This window comes from Rhipicephalus sanguineus, chromosome 2 (genome assembly GCF_013339695.2).
Source record: "Rhipicephalus sanguineus isolate Rsan-2018 chromosome 2, BIME_Rsan_1.4, whole genome shotgun sequence".
Taxonomy (NCBI): domain Eukaryota; kingdom Metazoa; phylum Arthropoda; class Arachnida; order Ixodida; family Ixodidae; genus Rhipicephalus; species Rhipicephalus sanguineus.
This window is the reverse complement of record NC_051177.1, coordinates 70,247,897-70,267,373: the sequence shown is the minus strand read 5'-3', so window position 1 is coordinate 70,267,373 and position 19,477 is coordinate 70,247,897. Positions and strand designations below refer to the sequence as shown.

The following is a 19,477-nucleotide window of genomic DNA, read 5'->3' as shown; positions in this document are numbered from 1 at the left end:
AAATACCATGATCAAAAAAAAAAAAAAAAAAGAGGCGTGGCTGTGTGGTAGAACACCTGCTTGACACGCAAACGGCCTGGGTTCGATTCTCACTCGGACCCAACATTTTTATTATTTATTTTATTTGCAGCTTTTTAGATTTTTCGGTCACGGACAAGATGATGATTTTTCGCTCACAACCAACGGTGCCGACGCCGACGACGGAATTTCTGCGATACGAGCTCTTTAACGCTATCGCGTTAAAAGGGAGAAGGTTGACACAGGTGCATTCCTTTGCGCCTCCTTGACCTTGCCCCTGTATTTATTTCTCTGCTAAAGCTACTGCTATAGTGTTACATTATATATAATATTATACAAGTATCTACATATTGCTTTTCTCTCTTTTGTGTTTTACTTCTGTCCAGTGGCGCCTGTTGTGGGTCCCTTCTCGTTTCCGGCGAACCTGAAAGAAGGCATGCGGGCCATCGTCACCTGCTCCGTGCTCGAAGGAGACAGCCCAGTACGCATACGATGGCTCAAGGACAGCGCGCCAGTGGCGCCGGACGGCCGGAACGTCAAGGTCGAATCCAGCAACGAATTTTCCTCCACACTGTTCATCAAGCAGGTGAGCAGCGATCTTGACGAATTAATTAATGTCGTTCACCTATCCGCTCCCACTTTATTGCTTTGTGTGTTTCTGGTCATTTGTTCGTTTCGTCGTTCCTTAATTCTCTTCTCCTATCGTCATCAGTCTTTCGGAAATGTTTGCTGGGGCCCTTGACGATATTGGTTGGTCCCACGAGGACGGTTTGCTACGTTTGGTGGCGCTTTCTATTATATTAAACGTCTTGCTTAGCTCGTACTTTATCATTCACTCTTGTAGGGTGTGCATTTCAATTCTTGTCCAATCTTTTTAGTGCTGTTTTTCACTCGTTATCATTCACTCCTTACTAACGGGCATGCAAGTGTTGTGTCCCTCTCAACGGAAATTTTCAGCCTGCTCCCTCGGTATTACTTTTTCGTCCTTTGTGTATGTATATGTGTTCGCACTTCAAATAATAAAAAAAAAATATAATGACAGTTTCGCACCAGTGGCGCAGAGCTTAAAGGAAGAGAGCAGCTTAGTGGCCTTCCTTGTTTGCCTTTCTTTTTTCTTTCTTTCCTTCTTTCTTTCTTTCTTTCTTTCTTTCTTTCTTTCTTTCTTTCTTTCTTTCTTTCTTTCTTTCTTTCTTCTCTTTCTCTCTCTTTCTCTCTGTTACTTGTATCTGTTTCTTGTATCTGTACATCCTGTTGCTTTCTATTTCTTTCTCTCGATTTCTTTCTATTTCTCGCTTTTTCTACCTTTATTTCTTTTTCTTTCTCTCACTCTCTGCTTCTTTCTCTCCCTTTATTTCTTTCTCTTTCCCTCTCTGTCTTTCTATCTTTTTATGTATTTATTTACTTTATTTCTCTCCATTTTTTTCTCTTTCTATTTCTTTAAATCGCTTTCTTTCTCTCTCTCTCTCTTTCACGTGTTTCACGTGCTCCACTTCGCCGGGCAGAGTTTTCGTTTAACGCTCGCACATTCTGCACTCGGCCGTGGGGCTTGCCCAATTCCTGTGGCGCATACCCACCTGTGGTTTTCTTCAGACACCAACGTTTTTACGGCCGGCTTAAGCAGCTCCGCAGTGAAAATAATACTCCGTCAAGAGACAACTCCCTGACGTTGGCGGGGTAACCTATCCGGGCATTCAAAAACTGGGGCCTCCGCATCTACTTGAATGGTTCTAGCGGCAGCTTAAATGCGAAAGGCGTTTTTGTTGTTCTCACGCGTCGTAAGCAACGTGTTGTCCTTCATTGTTTACCTATCTGTACTGTATTACACAGGAGTGAAATCATTGCTGGAAGGTTAGGGAGATACAGATGAGGAGGAGGGTTGAGAGGTTAACCAAAAATTAGCTTCCTTTTGGTAGAAATCACTAAGTCTGGGCTTGGGTGGTCATGAACTAAAGACTCCTCCCCGGAGCTACCATCTCAAATAAATACGCTTGTTCTCACTCTCTCTCTCTTTCTATCCCCGGTGCTCTGTTTATCTGGTCAACTTCGCCTTTCAGTCGCTTTTGCCTAAATTTACCGGTAAAAATGGCACAGCCATAACTTTCTTGTTTGTGTATGCCCTGGTCAGGTTGGCTACCGGCACCGCGGCGAGTACACGTGCGTGGCATCAAATCTAGCCGCGTCCGCAAATTATTCTTCAAACATGGTTGTCAACGGTAAGTGACAGTCTTTATAAGCCTTATCTCAATAATTCAAGTGCCAAAATATGCTTCCTGCTTTGCTTGACTGCGTGTTTGGCTACGGAGCCGCTCAGTAAAGAGTCTAATAATTATGGTCACATAACAAGTCTAGACACGCTTAAACAACGTAGACATCTGCGACACCTACGAAGCACGTATTCGGAAATGAAGAACCGCTCATGTTGCATACGTTTTTACTTATTGAATTATTTGAATATCCTGCAGCAAAACCGCCATTTTCGCTAGTTGGTATCGATTCATCTTGAAAGTAAAGAAGGGGAGGCGCAAAATAAAACAGGGACATAAAGAGGACACGGTCGGTCCCCTCTTTGTGTGTGTTGTTGGTCTCCTCTTTATGGTCCCTGCTTTATTTTGCGCCTCCCCTTCTTTACTTTCGAGATGGTTGAATATCGTTGGTGCTGTTACGCCATCGGTGGGTTCTGCTTTATTCACGTTCCCGTCCTCTCTTGCAAGTACTCCTTAACTCCTTTTTAAAAACTTGTAGTCAAAATTTCTGCTTTTCGATTATTGAATCATCAGCACTTGGCTTACCTTGGTGCTCACTTTCCAAACACCAACACATATCATATTAATGTCGTAACATGTTACAAACCCACGACTGGATAGCTTTTTTCACCTTTCAAGCAAGTGGCAGCTCTACATCGAAACTAGAGCGCGATGCTCCGTCTTACTCTAAATATTAGGCGTTTCTGAAACGTTCACAGTTCGCGTGTTATACGCCCATCCAGAAGCCATGCTACGTCAAAAACATTTATTGAAACGAACGTAGGCCTGGCACAAAGAGTGTGGTTCTCGGTATTCATTAAACAAAGAAGAATTTAAACATTCGCAGTACTCTCCTTCTTGGTGATATAGACATGTTATTCAAGGATTATTTTTATGATTGAGACATAACCACTGTGCTTTTTGTTTTGCTTATTACGTTACGACCTTAGTGCCACCACGGTGGAAAGTGGCCCCACGAGAAAAGGCGGCAGTGGTTGGAGAGAACGTCGTGATCGATTGTCAAGCCGAAGGTTTCCCTCCGCCCAGGATATGGTGGGAGAAATCATCAGGTGGGTCATCGCGCGTATAACCGACGAGCGATTGAAAACAGCGCCACCTATGAAATGAAGTTAGTATTGATGGTGTGGCTTCAAGTGCCAGACCTCACGCGTCTTAAATATGGCGTGAAGGCATAGAGAGAGAGCGAGAGAGAGAGAGAGCATATATTGCGGTAGAAAAAGCTCAGGTGTCGGTCTGGATCCAAGTTCTGACCTCCCACTAAATGTTCAGGAAAGGGAATGGGTGCAAAGAAAAAGAGAGAAAATGCTTTACATATTAATAATATCAATTGTCGGGTTTAACGTCCCAAAACCACGATATGATTATGAGGGACGCTGTAGTGGAGGGCTCCGGAAACTTCGACCACCTGGAGTTCTTTAAAGGGGTCATGAACCACTTTTCCAAGTAATGATATAATGACCTCAGTATCGGAGTTTACTGCCTCCCGAATCGATTGCCGCAAAATTTCTCGAATCCGTCAAGAATGAGCGGAGTTACGGGGGTTTAGCGCACGCTCTCAGCGCTTTCTCTCTTTTCTCGTGCCGACGAGCGCACTGGAAGCTACATAGGGAGGGATGGCACGGGGGAAAGAAGTTACGTCAGTGCGCGTCGTTAAACGCGATCGCTCTCCCGCTGTGATTCGCGTGCGCGAGTGCGGCTACCATGTACTGAGGAGTGCGGCGCCGGCAAGTGGCGGCACCCCGTGGCAAGAAGCGCATCTGATCCGAACGCCGCTCTCGATTTACGTCGGCTATCGGCCAATAAGCATGCTATGTCTCTTGCAACGTAAATTGGCAGATCCGTGACGTCAACGTGCAGACGCCCCGCCCACCAACGAGAGTGAGAACCGGCCTCTGTTTGAAAAGAGGGTGCCTTGGGAAACGGCAACTTCGCGCTCCGCTTGCGGCCTTTACGCGGCGCGCACGACTATAATAATTGGCAGAGCAGTTCATAGACGTGTCAGCTTTCCACAGGATGCGTTTTTTCGACAAGCCCAAAAGGTGCTTCATGACCCCTTTAACGTGCACCTAAATCTAAGTACACGGGCCTCAAGCATTTCCGCCTCCATTGAAAATGCAGCCGCTGCGGCCGGGATTCGATCCCGCGACCTTCGGGTCAGTAGTCGAGCACCATACCACTAGATCACCGTGGCGGGTTTCTTTAACATGTTAGAATGTAGATTGTAGCGAAAAAAAAAAGCTTGAACATTCAAAGGGCCAATTCGAGGGGTATATATCCACCTAATAGCCCAAAATTGGACCGGTCTCGGGCGGTTCACTGGGGGGGCCTCCTAACCATAACTTAGACGAACCTGTTAACCGCGTTGTTTCGGGAATTATACCATGAGGCCAAACATAAATTATGCAATAATAGAGGAGCCACCCTAGAGCTTATACTCTGACTGCGAAATAGTTCAGAAGATAATTGAAGACCCCCAGGATGAACTTGGGGCACGGTGGAGGAACGCACTGACTAGCTCAGATCTGCAGGAGCAACATTGGGCGATCCAGCAAGCCCGCGAAGTTACCGAGAGAGGGGGTCTCTACTGCCCCCGGCACGGCCCAGATCCAGGACATCAATTTGCAGGATATTCAATAAAGTTGTCTTACTCACACTCAGTCAAAGAGCGACGACATTATGCAACCAAATGCTTCGTCTAGACATACTTTGACAGAGGCATGAGGTCTGTGTTCGGGAACATGATACCCGGGCTTATTTCAGCCGCAAGACCGTCCGAGTACAAAGTGATCATCAGCAACTCTCACATACATGCCCTTGAAAACGGCTCGCTCATGGTACGCGAGGCCGAGCGCAACGACACCGGCTTTTACCTCTGCCAGGCCAGCAATGGCGTCGGTTCTGGAATCAGTAAGGTCATCGAACTCAAAGTGCACGGTGAGTGTCGGGCATCGATATGTCGTTGAATTGTCAGCGTAAACACGGATGCATAGCAATGTAGGCACAGTAGATTAGAGTTAGACGATTGTTCGCGAAGTTTTGTGCTAATGATTGCACGCGTACGCGCTTCACGCGCGGTAGACGACTTTTGATTGGTCATATGTCAGTGAAGTGCATGTAAAAGCTGATGTTAATCTAAACAAGTCCGAAACGCCAATGAACGCGGTACTGGCCTGTGTGTTTGGTCGCCTTCACTGGCACCAAGTGGCTCGAGCTTTTGTTATTTACAGCCACATGAAATGGACAGTGTGATAAGGCTGCAAAAGAAGGCGTAATTGAACTGTTCTTTTGTTTAAAATGCAGAAGTAACAGGGAAGCAAATAAAATTTGAAGACGGGGAAACTTCCAGCGGTGAGAGTCGGGCTCGCACCTTCGTTATTAGTTATTACGCTTCCAATTGAGGTATAACAGAACGGCTGTCTCTACGTCAACTTTCTAGGTGTTTGTTTCTCTGCTATACTCGTACCATTATAACTCTTAAAGCGCCACAGCATACAGAATTGCGGTGCACATTCGGCTAGATGAATCTCCACCCTGGCTCTTTCGCAAGCACTGACCTCTCACACTTACATGTTGTTGTTTTTTTGTTTTTCTTTATCCTGGCAGTGTCAGCCCACTTTAAAAACGCATTCAACTCGAAGACTCTCCGCAAAGGCAACACAGCTCGCATCAAATGCGAAGTTTTCGGCGAGAAGCCACTGACCATCTCATGGAGCAAAAACGGTCAATCGATATCTGCGAAGCAAGATCAACGGTAAGATTGTCACATAGAGTCCGCAAAGAGAAATGAATCGATTACTTCAAAGGCAATGCCCACTTTCGCTGCGAGCGGCCCACATAGTCACCAATGCGAGCTCAGCAAGCTTTCATTTTTATAGCGAAGCTTTTAGGCGCCCGTTCCTGCGTTTAGCGACGTCGCCGTTGGCGTTGGCGTTGTCGGCGTAACCTGTAGAGCGATATAACGATATAACGAACAAGGACGAAAGACAGCGAACGCGTAGTCTGCCGATATCACAAGCCACTGGCCTCTAACCTCGCTTTCTTCCTCCGCCACGCGCGCTGGCCCCCTCGGTCGGAGCTCGTGTGCATGAAGGGCTGGCACGTGCACTGCGGCTGGTTTCGCTTGTCGTAACGGGGCTGTCGGCGTTTCGCTTCGTTCGCGACGCCTGCAATGCAAAGAGTGGTGTGCATATGCAAAGAGCGCTGGCAGTTTTAGGGGCGAAGCTCCTTAAGGCGGCACCCGTTCGTCCCTCGAAGTCGTCGTCGTAGTGCGTAACCAGTCTTACGCTTTGACCTCCTAGGTGGTACCGGTGGGAGATTTTTCCTGTGCGTTGTTGAACAATAAAAAATTCGCAGCGGTAGCTAAAAGCCGACTTCTTCTGTCTCTCATTCCCAATAGCAGCCATTCTTTACCTCCAAGGTAGTGCGTGGTGAGATTTCTCCTGTGCGTGATTAAACAATAAAAATTTTGTTCAAAACGCCGTTGATTGATGAAATAAACCAACGAAAGACGCCAGATGTTTTGTAAAAGCAAAACAGAAGAACGCCAGATGTTTCTAAAGCAAAACGAAAAGACGCCAGCTGCTTAACGAAAGACGCCAGATGTTTTCTAAAGCAATGGTTTTCTAAACAATGAAAATTCACAGCGTACATGTAAAATTAAAGTGACCTGCAAGTCGTCATAACTCATCGAACCTTTAGTATAAACGCGCCCGATCTCACGTCGGTGATGATGTACTGGGCAGAATTCACGGAAGATTCACGGTTTACCGATGAACCTCTGCAGCTTCGCCCACTCATCATCATTCACTCCGTGGATATGCTATGATTTTTTGTGACAATATGTAACAAATTTTACATTGCTACAACTGCGGATAGCCAAAACTTCAAACACAGTTGGCGTTGCCCCAACATGAAGGTGCGCTCAGAATTCGAATTAGGGAGTATCGTAATCGTCGGTGAATTTTTTTCACTCTTGATTGTTTCTATTCATTGAGAACAATACTAAATGCTCGTGCGGGGACCGAGTGGCGATTTTTCACACAAATTTTTCTTAACAGATTAACACTAAGAATTAAAAAAATATACAGGTTTGCATGAAAAATACGGCACAGAAAAACAGGGCGATCAGCGGCATATCGAAGCAAGTATTTTGCGAACTATACGTATACTTTTTCGTAGAATTTAATAGAGTGTTACGCACAGAGAAAGAAGTGCAAAAAAAAGGCAAGTTTGAAGAACGCCAAGCTGGAAAAAAAGGTGCATAGCTGTTGGCAGCTGTCGAAAGTGCAGAATGTGATTGGTGTTGTTTTGTGTTTCTTCTTGGTGTGGCTTTGTGTTTTGTGTTTCTGTCGTATGTAAAATTGAAGTGGTCACAGGAAGCTCATTTGTCCAACGATAAATTGAATGAATACCACTTGCGAGTATACTTCTGAGTTTTAGATGAAATGCCATATTTAGGTACGTCAGTATACTTTGCATGTTGTAAGTAAAGTTGCTTAAAAAGCTGCAGCGTGGTTACGCGATTCAGTTGCATCTTTTGGAAAAAGCAACGTTACCGAATAAACGTCTCACGAGTGGTGTAAATATTATTTGTAATGACTCTTGGCACGAACATAATTAACCTAACCGTAACGTTGCACCGTTTTAGGTACGAAATAAAAACCAGCGAGACCGAAGACAGCGTCCAATCACAACTGGAGATTCATGCCGTCGACCGGAGAGATTCGGCACTGTTCGCATGCCATGGGAGCAACGAGCATGGCAAAGATGAAACTAGGACGCAGCTGATTGTGCAAGGTAAGCGCCCATAAACTCTAAGAACCATGACTCTCTTTTTATACACGTGGGAGTCGTATGTGTAGTACTCCCTTTAGAGAGGAACGTTGACCCTCTTTAGGAGAGTCGTGACTCACTTTCCAAAAGTGAGTCAATGCACGACTCTCCTAAAGAGCGCCAACTTGCCTCTCTAAAGGGAGTGCCACACACGTGACTCTTACATGTATGAAAAGAGAGTCAAAGGACACCTTTTTTTTTATTAGAGTGTAGTGTGACCACGTCTACGGCTGGAATACTCAAGAAGGGGGCAGTTAAGTGCCAACGCAACGATATGTTTATGTAGTGCGCCGTAGTATAGTGGAGGACTCCGGAGGTTTTGACCACTTGGGGTTCTTTACCCAGATAAACAGATAATGTTTGTCCAATAAGGAGAATGCTGAGGCTTAATTAGAACTCAATAATATTCAAAGCGGAAGTTCCAGCAGACTGACAATTTTTTCCCGTCATTGAAAACCATCAATGTTGAACAATCTCGTTACTCGACGTGTTTTTTTTTTATTTGGTGTTTAGCACATGCTGTCGCTTTTGTATAGCACCGGCGACTTCATTTCACATATAATAGGACACGTTAAAATCACAGCAACTAAAAGAAAAAAATACATAAAAAGCAGCTAGGCACAGTTCATGTAAATCCGATCACAGAACAACACGAAAACGAAAAACACACAATACGTGTTTGTTTTTAGCGTTTTATGCAGCACTGACTGTTCCTTTCACTTCGTTTTAAGGTATGCTGTCACATTTCCCCTATATAGACAATTTTATTTTCGGTACGCCGATAATCGCTGATCAGTGATCACTAAACCAATTAAAGACAGCGGCACACGAAAGACACCTGAAAGTACGCAAACTGTTCGTCTCTCAAATTCGCAGAAGCTCCTGGGGCTCCGTTCAACGTGCGGACTTCCGACGTCACAAGTCGGTCTATGACAGTTTCATGGGACCAGCCTTACACGGGGAACAGTCCTATCTCTGCCTATCGAGTGCAGAGCAAGACTTCAGGGAGTACGTCATGCTTTACTTTAAATCCATTTAATATGCAGGTTTCTTACCGTCAACCCATTCATGTTCACCGTGTTTATGACCTGATGTCCGCAGCTCTTTACTGGAGTGTACGATAAGTACCGCATCTCTTGCATGGCGAACACCAGTTCTTAAACATTCCACATTGTTAAAGAACTTAGAAGTTCTTCGGGAAACTTCCATGTTCCTAGAAGAATTTGGGAGTTTTTACCAAAATCCCACATATGCAGCAGGCACCAAATTTGCTGGGCCGTACTCTTTAACGTAATGGTAGGGCAGGCTAATAACTTTCTGACCGGCTATATCCTGAAGCAGTAAACGTTTTCTTTCACCAGTTCAGGAGTGACAAAGCAGAATTCACACGCAGCAAATCTCATGTGATACATGTTGTTATTTACGCATATATAGATGGATATGATCTACGAAGTCTTGAAGTTCGAATGGCACAACCAGCGATCGCTTATCCCGAAACCATAAATAGCGCAACATTCATTTTCTTTCAGCCAAATGGAGTGGAGACATCCAGGAAAACAAACTTCAAGGAAGAGTGACTACGCTTACTCTTAGGGATCTGCGTCCAGTCACCACGTACATCGTAAGGATACAAGCAGAGAACACCTTAGGTGCTGGAGAGTTCAGTCAAGAAATACAGGTCACAACCGATGAGGAAGGTGAGCAGTATTTCGAAAACATTGCTTCGGAATATGAAGTTCAGTACTGCGTAGTAAGCAAAATTGCGAGCGTTTTACAGTTACTGCGATTTCGTGAAACCTTTCGCTATTATTCAGTTAACGCTGCCCCCTATCAAGTTATGTGGAAGTACTTGCATAAAAAGATAAGCAAACATGTATCCCTCGGCTGAATGCGCGGTCACTACGACATAAAAGGTTATGCCGCTAACAGTCTATTGAAACGCACACTAAACACGAAAGGGTTTGGTAGGCGACTTCTTGGATTCGTCATTATACCTAACGTAGATGGTTACTGACGGGTTTGAAGGGAAGCTTATTTGCCGAAGCGCAAATCGAGGCTTCAGGCAGCAGGCGCTCATGTGACGCGCTGATACTGGTGCGCAAATTTTGCTAAGAGAAATGCTTAATGACGAAACGTTGAGGATTTCACACGTCTGTTCCGGCTACCTTTCTTAATTGAATAAGGTGTAGTCCGTGATTATAGTTATCTAGAATGCCGAGAAGGAGCTGTACTTACTAGCCGAGACATTCAGCCTTTGAAGCAATACAAGGTATCCTATCTTTATAAACTTTGATTTTCGTCACTCTGACCTTTTCTTGAGTATTTAATACCTTTTCTAGCATCTATTGTAGCGGTGCCACATATTTCATTTACTTGTCAATTCAGTTTTTAAGTAAACTAATCCGAAGTTAGGGTATGGAAATATTTACAGTATCTGCTGTGTTAGAATGCCGTTGCAGTGTGACGGAAAGAAGATTACTTGAAAGAGCTCGTTTTACTTTGTTAGACACAATATTAATGAGAACTAACACATTATAATGCCAACGCAGGTATAGGGGATGTTATTTGTAGTAATTAGGATACAAATCTGAAGAAAGAAAAGTGAACGAAAAGATAACTTGCCGCCAGCAGGGACCGAGCCTGCGATCTTTCCTTCATTCATAGCGAGGGTCTCGTTCTGGCAGACTTGATGCCTTCAGGTAGTATGCGTGGTATTATTGGTCAGCTTCCAGCTCGTAAAAAAGATCACGTGCTACGTGACGCCAACAGGCAGAAAAAGAGTGTTCCACACTCGCCGCCATGGCTGCGATCGGCGCTAACACTCCTAGGTTTAAATGCACATATATATATATATACCCCATAAAGTGAACGGAGGGATGATCGCCGCCGTAGCTCAGTGGTAGAGCATCGGACGCGTTATTCGAAGGTCGCAGGATCGGTCCCTGCCGGCGGCAAGTGATCATTTCGTCCACCTTTCTTTCTTCACATTTATATCCTAATTGCTACCAATACCATCCCCTATACTTTCGTTGGCATTATTGTCTGTTAGTTCTAATTAATTTTAAAGTGTGACGTAAGAGTATTCAATCTAGCACGAAACCTCGTTGTCACAGCGGTTACTAGGTTTACTTTTTTAGAAATATCGAACTATGTGCGCGTAGAGGAATTCAGAGCGGAGTCCACAAAAGCTTATCACTTCGTTTTTATTTCAGCACCCGAAGGCCCACCACTGAATGTTCAAGCTTCTCCAGCGTCATCAACATCTCTGAAGGTATCCTGGCAGGTAAGCTATACAACGTCGCTTTTTTATTAGATTGTCTTCATTGTTTGCGAGTAAGCTCATATCACTAATCAAGTGCCCGAAGCAACGTTGATCTTTCGTTGAAGAAAATGGTCCGGATATACACTTTGACTGTAGGCTGTAACTTTTACTGCGTAATTTGTATTTGTATAGGTAGGTGCCTTGTAACCTCAAAAACAATCTTATCAATTTGAAAACGGATCCCGATAAGCATGTTCAATATCCGTGTGTCCATTAACTACGGAGGTGTAATGCCTCTGCAGCGCATATCAGTCAAGTCGCGTTCAGTATTCATAAAAACGCTCAGTAAACTATGTGCGCAGTGAATTACCTAGCGGGCACGCGTTCTTTTCATGCATATAGGTACTAGTGTATTGCCTGTCTTATCTTTTTTTTTAATTTCCACTTTCTCTCTATCACACCTAAGGTGCAGTACGTCTAGAGTTGCTTGTCAAGCTTGTTGGCAGCTTAACCTCGCTAGCTTGATGCATATGCCTCCTAAGAACAAATATATGAATGTGTTTTAGAAGCTAATAAAAGCAACAAAAATTGTCTTGCCACTGGTAGTAGCTAAAATGGATACCAAGCTGACAGCTTTAATGTAAGAAGAAACGCTTGTACTGCAGCCGCCTAAAAGAGAGTACCAGAACGGCCTGCTGAAGGGATACTACGTTGGTTACAAGAAGCATGGCAGTTCGGATACGTATACATACAAGACCGTGGACACAACGGGCAGCATCAGAGAAGAGGTTGTGCTTACTTCACTGCAGCGTTCCACAAAGTATGCCGTGCTCGTGCAAGCATTCAACGAAAAAGGAACGGGTCCGCCGTGCGAGGAAATACACCTTGAAACTTTCGAGAACGGTGAGTTGTTTTCATTTGATACTGCAATAAAGTTATCTTCTAGGAGGAAATCTTTGTGTGCTTTCCGATACTGGCGTTTATATTTTACCAAAGAGGATGTTAAACACACTAAGCAAATCCCGTGTAAAACACGGGAGCAAGAAAAAAAACTAATCACGTGACTGACTGCCTAGCGATGTAAGGATAGTGAGGATGCCCTCCCCTCTTGAATGTTCAAACCCTGAGGGTAAACTAAATAAATAAATAAATAAATAAATAAATACCTGGCGAATACGAATTTCATAAGGTCATTTTACTTTTGCCACTGTACGCAAGCATAATTTAAGCCCCTGTACGTGATTCAGACATTTAGAAGAGAATGAGCGCCGCAGACATCCGGGAGAGTGACATTTTTTATCTATGCCCCACGTCCTCTGCCCCACAATGCCATATTGCAACATGCGCTAGTGCAACACCTGTGTAAACTAGATGGACAACGATAAGTGCTATTTGATGCTGTTTTGCAGATCCACCCCCACCACCCACGTTAAGCGTCTTCAGCACGAGCTCTACGTCCATTCAGCTGCAGTGGAGCCCGAATGAGGGCGAAGATACGTCTATAATAGGTACGTTGTAACGATTTTTTAGTAAGTTATGCACTCTATTTCTCTCTTTGCCGTCTTTTGTCGGAAGTCGCCCTCGTACTCGTACCTACAAAGAAACGCAGCTGGAAAAAACTGCAAGCGCCTGCAGCTCTGTCTGTGCGCGTGTGCGTGTGTGTGTGTGTGTTTGTGTGTGTGTGTTTGTGCGTGTGTGCGTGTGCATGTGCGCGTGCGTGCGTGCGTGCGTGCGTGCGTGTGTGTGTGTGTGTGTGTGTGTGTGTGTGTGTGTGCGTGTGTGCGTGTGTGTGTTTGTGTGTGTGTGTGCGTGTGTGTGTGTGTGTTCACTTAAATGATGTTAGATCTCATTGACGCTTTGCATATACGTGAGTGTGACACCTATAATAGCAGCGTTTCACTCAGCATCGAAGTTCTTTCTTGTTGTTTTCCAATGCTTGAGAATCTTTGTAGCAATTGCACATATCTGGCCCTCGGATGGCGGGCAAAACGTTTCCCTTTTTTTGCCTAATGCATTTTACGACCTCGATATCCCAGCTCTCGATTCGCTCATTTTCCTCATATCTGTAATAAGTACGAACCGACGAAATATAAACTTTGTCTTGGGTGGCCTTTCCTAGAGCTGTTACGTCATGCTTTCAGGTTACTATATCTACGTGAAGGTTCAGCACGGCACCTGGGAAGAGCATCAGGTTTCGGCTCATCAGACGACGCACACTTTTCAAGACCTTCTTTGTGGAACCAATTACCAGTTCTACGTCGCCTCGTACAACAAGATGGGCAAAAGCGATCCCAGTGAAGTGATTTCAGCAAAAACTCAAGGATCACGTAAGCTATACACGAACTTTTTCTTATTGTGTGACGTTAAACATCTTTTTTTTTTTGCTTTGAAGATTTTCTACCATTGAGAAATATTTGGAGTTATACGTCAATGAAAACGTGAGCATGAGTCTGTTAGAAGCGTAATTGCTTGCTTGCAGTGATTCTTATTCACTGGTCTCCATGGAATTGAATACGTTAGCAATAGTTTACTGACGCACATTACTAATTTACGCAAGACAACTTGCGACACCTATTTTATTTGTGATTCGCTCAATGAATGATATCTTTTAATGTTAACCCGTTCACTGTGGAACTCGTTGTACTGTGGTCGAGTGTATGACAGCGTAAATAGTAAGGGGAGTTGCCAGAATTTTTTTTAGGGGCGAAGCTCCTTATAGCGGCACCCGTTCGTCCCTCGTAGCGTAGTATGCAACCAGTCTTACGCTTTGACCTGCAAGGTGGTGCCGGTGGGAGATTTTTCCTGTGCATTGTTGAACAATAAAAAATTCGCAGCGTTAGCTAAAAGCCGACTTCTTCTGTCTCTCATTCCCATTAGCAGCCATTCTCTACCTCCAAGGTAGTGCCTGGTGAGATTTCTCCTGTGCGTGACTAAACAATAAAAATTTTGTTCAAAACGCCGTTGATTGATGAAATAAACCAACAAAAGACGCCAGATGTTTTGTAAAAGCAAAACGAAAGAACGCCAGATGTTTCTAAAGCAAAACGAAAAGACGCCAGCTGCTTAACGAAAGACGCCAGATGTTTTCTAAAGCAATGGTTTTCTAAACAATGAAAATTCACAGCGTACATGTAAAATTAAAGTGCGCTGCAAGTCGTCATAACTCATCGAACCTTTAGTATAAACGCGCCCGATCTCACGTCGGTGATGATGTACTGGGCAGAATTCACGGAAGATTCACGGTTTACCGATGAACCTCCGCAGCTTCGCCCACTCATCATCATTCACTCCGTGGATATGCTGTGATTTTTTTCGAACGAGAGAGGGGGGGGGGGGGGAGTCCTCAGCACCAGCGGCGCCTAAGCGTCAACGGGGCAATGCTGGCTAACAAAATTTTCTCGCATTTACCGCTGTGTCGCCACTAAATCTATAATGATGTGCGCTGCGTCTCTCTCCCCCCCAGAGCTAGGGGCGCCTAAGCGTGACGCTGTGATAAGTGTCAACGAGACAACACTGACTAACATTTTTTTTTTCTCGCATTTACGTCTATGTCGCCACTGAATTTATAATGATGTGAACTGTGTCTTTCTCTGTCCTCAGCGCCAGTGGCGCCTAAGCGTGACGCCGTGATAAGTGTGAACGGGACGACGCTGACGGTGCACCTGAGCAGCTGGAGCACTGCGGGATGCCCGATCCAGTCGTTCACAGTTCACTACCGCATACAGGAGGAAGACTACGACTGGGTGCTCGTGTCCGACGCTATCCCGGCCGAGCAGAAAGTGCTTGTGATTTCGGGGCTGCTGCCAGGAAAGTGGTACCTTCTGCGGGTGGCAGGCCACAGCGAAGCCGGCACAACAGAACAGGAATACACTTTCAGCACGCTTACGAAAACGGGAGGTACTGCTCGCTTTTTCATCACTTCCATGTTATACTGAAGGGTGACGTTTAAGGGGGGGGGGGTGCTTGAAATAGAACAAATTTTAGTAATATGCGTTTGGAGCTCCATGTCACGCGAGGTTGCTGAAAATTGTGACGCACCGCTGTCACAATGCAATACTTTTAAGCTGCAATCACATCATTTGAGAAGGAAACAATTAACTTTAGAGGGGCCCTGCAACACTTTTCCAAGCAATCATCGAATGCCTTCAATAAAGCAGTTTTACGAAGAAGTTTGCGAATTGACTGCCGAATTTGTTTTTAATCCGTCAAGTACGAGCTGAGTTACAGGAATTTGTCGCACGCTCTAGGCTCTTTCTCTCCTTTCGTACCAGCGAGCGCGCTGAAAGCTACGCAAGAGGCACGAGGGGAGGGGCGGGAGGGGGATGACAAGGGGCAAGGAGCTACGTACGTTCGTCAGCGCGTCATACTTGAGCACTTTCTTTTCTTTTTTTTTTTTCTTCGAACGTGCGGCTTACGTGCAGTGTCATCGCGAGCGAGAGCGTGAACATGTCGCAAAATAACGCGGCGGCCGCGGTAACTTTGCCGCTCACGATGCTCAAATCAGCCAATGGCCGGGGACTTTGAGTTTATGGAGCGCTCGTTTAAGTTTACGCCATCATTTGTCGATGAAAGAGTGAGCGATTTCTAGATGACTTTGAGAATTAATTGTAAATTCCAGGTGATGTGCTGCACTGTAATGTTTGGCTTCCATGTTCTCAGGAGCCCCCACTACCGATCGGCAGCGTTTTCTGACCTTGCCGAAAAAGCCTTGCCGGGCCCCTTTAATAAAATAAGGCTTCTTCGTTCCCGTTGGTGGAGCCCCTTGTCCAGGGTCGCACTGGCTATTGCGGCTCGCCGAGCATGGTCAAGGGTCGCCAATAGGCTTCCTAAGTCCAGTTCGGAGAGTCGCGCTTCCCACGACCGACTGATAAGTGTGTACTTAACCGCTTCACTTGAAGCAGTCACACCATCATGGGGAAGTTTACGAAGGGGAAATGTGCGCTACTAGATCAGTGCAGAATACTACACCAGTACCACATCAGTGTAGCCCACATCAGTGCAGAGAAATAATACGGGTACAACTGCATTACATAGGAGTGGCATCACTAATTGGATTTACTAGTAGTGTCACCAGTCACCACAAAGGGGCACTACATTGGCATGGCTGAGCTAATAAAGCGGATATCAAGGAGAATTGAATATACATTTCTTTATTGTTTTTTGATCGGATAAACGGTGCGTGTGGTGTGTAGTGCCGCCTTTGATGTCCTTTCTGGTTTCGCACTATAGGTACAACAGTGTACTCCTTTCAAATGACTTTCGTATGGGAATATTCTTGACCCGAAGGTAGCGGGTTTGATCATAGGCGTCCGCAGGGTTCCCCTTCAAGGGGGGGGGGGGGGAAGGTTCGTCGCAGCGCCCCCCCTCCCAATTATGTCAATGTATGGCGCTGACTTTGCGCGCCCCCTCTTAGGTAAATAGCCCCCCCCCCCCTGCCCACCCCGTGCGCACGCCTATGGGTTTGATCCCGGCCACAGCGGTCGCACTTGCGGTGGAGGCGAAAATACTAAAGGCGCGTGTGTTTAGATTTAGATCCACAATAGGCCAGGTGATCGAAATTTCTGGAGCCCTTCACTACGGTGTGCCTGGTAATTGTATGGTGGTTTTTGTATATGAAACTCCAGCAATATTTTATTATATTAAAGGATTGGCTTTCCCATGCAGATTAAGAACAACACTTGCATTCTAACTACAGTTGTCTCAATTTATCTAGCTAAAAGAAGAGTTAGGCACCTGGCGTTGGTTACGATTAGCGTCATGCCGCTCTCTGTTAAATAGTGTGCTATAAAGTACACCCCACTCAAAAAGAAGGAGCCAAAAGACCGTAGATGTTCCTGTTCTACTTCTTTTATTTGTTACAGCGAGCATTCCACCGCTGAACAGCCTTGAAAGCCGGCGGCCCGCCTTCTACAAGAGCGTCAGCATCATGGTACCCCTCGTGTGCGTGGCGGCGATGCTCGTTCTCATCGTGGCTGTGCTTGCTTTCATCATACCCCGGAGACGTAGACAGGCGACGCCTCATCACTACAGAGGTAAGGAACGATTACACTAGTCTAATGCGCGGGCTTTATACGTGGGAGATGTTTCACGTCACCTAAGAAAGCGGCCTAGCGCGCATCAAATAAACTTGAAGGCACTGTGCACCTCACATAGGGCAATTCTATCTAGCCTAACGTCACCGTGTGTATACATTGTTGACAGTGTTGTCTAGATGGTTATGTCATGTCTGTGGGTGGTAATTCATCCACATGAAGTATGTGGCCCCTGCTGATTTCAGAATATCAAATAGAGGGACACTATTTTTGTATTTTTGGGACGTCATATTGGAGTGTCATGCTGCTATTCAAACTGTATACTGCATGTGTTGCATATTTGTTCTGGTGTTAATGGGAGAAGGCTGTTTTATTTGCAATTTTTGGACCGTGTATGTTCTTTGTTCGATTCCTCTAAGAGCTGAACAGTATCCGGTGACTTATTTGAGCGCCGACATCTCCTTACATCATTCAATAAAGAAAAAAAAAGGTCTCATAGCGAATGCACGTAATAATAAACGTTTAAAATTCTTTCCGCAAACTAAACGCAGCTATTATTGGGAAATAAACTTATATAAAGCACTCTTTGTATGGGTCGCGTCAGCAAACCGCAAATTCGCAGCTTCCGTGTTCCTTTACTCGGCTGGAACGTATTCATTTTAATGTTTAGGCACTGAATTTTTAACCATCCAATTTGCTGGCTAATTGAAAGATGATATACGTGATGCGCTTTTTCTGAAGGTGATTCGTTATGGTACGCTCCGTGAAAGATAAATCGGTGACATCGTGCACATATCCATGTTATTTGTTGCGCTGTACTCTATAGCAAGCATGAACATAACGTGTTGGTAATTATAAACTGCATCGCGTATCTGCGCAGACCCATGCCCAGATGACAAGAACATGGAGGCCCTGAGCCTTTCCATATTGAAACAGACGGGAGAGCACATGGAAACTGCTAGCCCCGGCAAGGAACCGCTCTACTATCCATCCCCTTACGCAATGGGCCGAGTGCAGACACTGAGTAAGCAAGGCGTTGGTCCCTCAGACGCCGAAGCTGCCGCTGCAGCTGCGCAAACACTGAAGAGGGCGAGAAGGGAGCACATCTACGAGGTACCTTACCCGAGATGGGTGCGTTTTCACTTTTATTCTATCGCACTGTTTGCCTTTATCATTTGCCGATATATCGCAGTGCGCCTAGCGTCGACACGAGCGCATGCGCATCTGATGGAACGTAACCGAAACCCGACACTAGTAACCCTTACGAAAATTCCATATATAGACCTATATAAAAATTCCCATATATGGCTACATCAGAAACTGGGCATATCAGGTCATATATGAATGTTCCCCATATATGTGCCATATATGGCCCGGTATGCCCAATTCCTGATACACCCATATAGGGATGAGGCCTATATATGGATGCAAGCCATATATGGCTTTATATGGTAGTTTCATATATAGATGATTGCTATATATGGATTCAGCTTGTGTGGCCGGCATAAATTATAGCTGCACAAATTATCGTACAGCTATAAAGGTTGCTGCCTGATAATTAATGATGCCCCCAAAGGTCTGCCGTGGCTGTCGTGTTTCCAACGCAATGGTTGCATCCTCAAAATATTATTGCTCAAAATTATTTTCAAAACATTATTGCTCAAGTTTTCCTCAACACTGGGCATTTAAAAAAAAATGGAGGTCACCATAATCCTTGACTTGGGTATCTGGTAGTGGCACTCGCACGTAGGCGTTCGCGTGCCCTGTTGTATTTCGTGGTTAACATCGTGTTTCGTCGCACTGCCAAAGCGGATCTCAGAGGCCACGTAGAAAAAAGCGCATGGTTGAGATCTGCTCCGTCAGGTGCCGCAACGATACCAGCGGCTCGCAGGAAAACCGCCTGCTCTTTCATTGAACGTATTCAACTTTCATTAGTTATCCTGACAGTGAATTGACCCTTATCTTGAGTACAGTTATGCTCAGATGTCATATATATATACAATATAACTGTTAACTTCAACCAGGGCCATTGATTTCGTACCAGTATTATTTTTAAAGGAATTTTTCTG

The 19,477-nt window shown here is 45.1% G+C and overlaps 1 protein-coding gene across 1 annotated transcript in view; it reads left to right on the top strand.

Annotated features, from left to right (window-relative positions):
* LOC119381657 (Down syndrome cell adhesion molecule-like protein Dscam2) overlaps positions 1 to 19,477 on the top strand; it is a 73,057-nt gene that overhangs the window by 47,943 nt on the left and 5,637 nt on the right. The window contains exons 10-24 of the mRNA XM_049412857.1: positions 405 to 604; positions 2,144 to 2,231; positions 3,212 to 3,331; positions 5,043 to 5,216; positions 5,886 to 6,033; positions 7,930 to 8,078; positions 8,991 to 9,122; positions 9,644 to 9,811; positions 11,327 to 11,397; positions 12,042 to 12,279; positions 12,786 to 12,884; positions 13,518 to 13,703; positions 14,977 to 15,273; positions 17,238 to 17,408; positions 18,289 to 18,521. Of these exons, the coding sequence (XP_049268814.1) occupies positions 405 to 604; positions 2,144 to 2,231; positions 3,212 to 3,331; positions 5,043 to 5,216; positions 5,886 to 6,033; positions 7,930 to 8,078; positions 8,991 to 9,122; positions 9,644 to 9,811; positions 11,327 to 11,397; positions 12,042 to 12,279; positions 12,786 to 12,884; positions 13,518 to 13,703; positions 14,977 to 15,273; positions 17,238 to 17,408; positions 18,289 to 18,521 (2,474 nt within the window). The remainder of the gene's footprint in view (positions 1 to 404; positions 605 to 2,143; positions 2,232 to 3,211; positions 3,332 to 5,042; positions 5,217 to 5,885; positions 6,034 to 7,929; positions 8,079 to 8,990; positions 9,123 to 9,643; positions 9,812 to 11,326; positions 11,398 to 12,041; positions 12,280 to 12,785; positions 12,885 to 13,517; positions 13,704 to 14,976; positions 15,274 to 17,237; positions 17,409 to 18,288; positions 18,522 to 19,477) is intronic.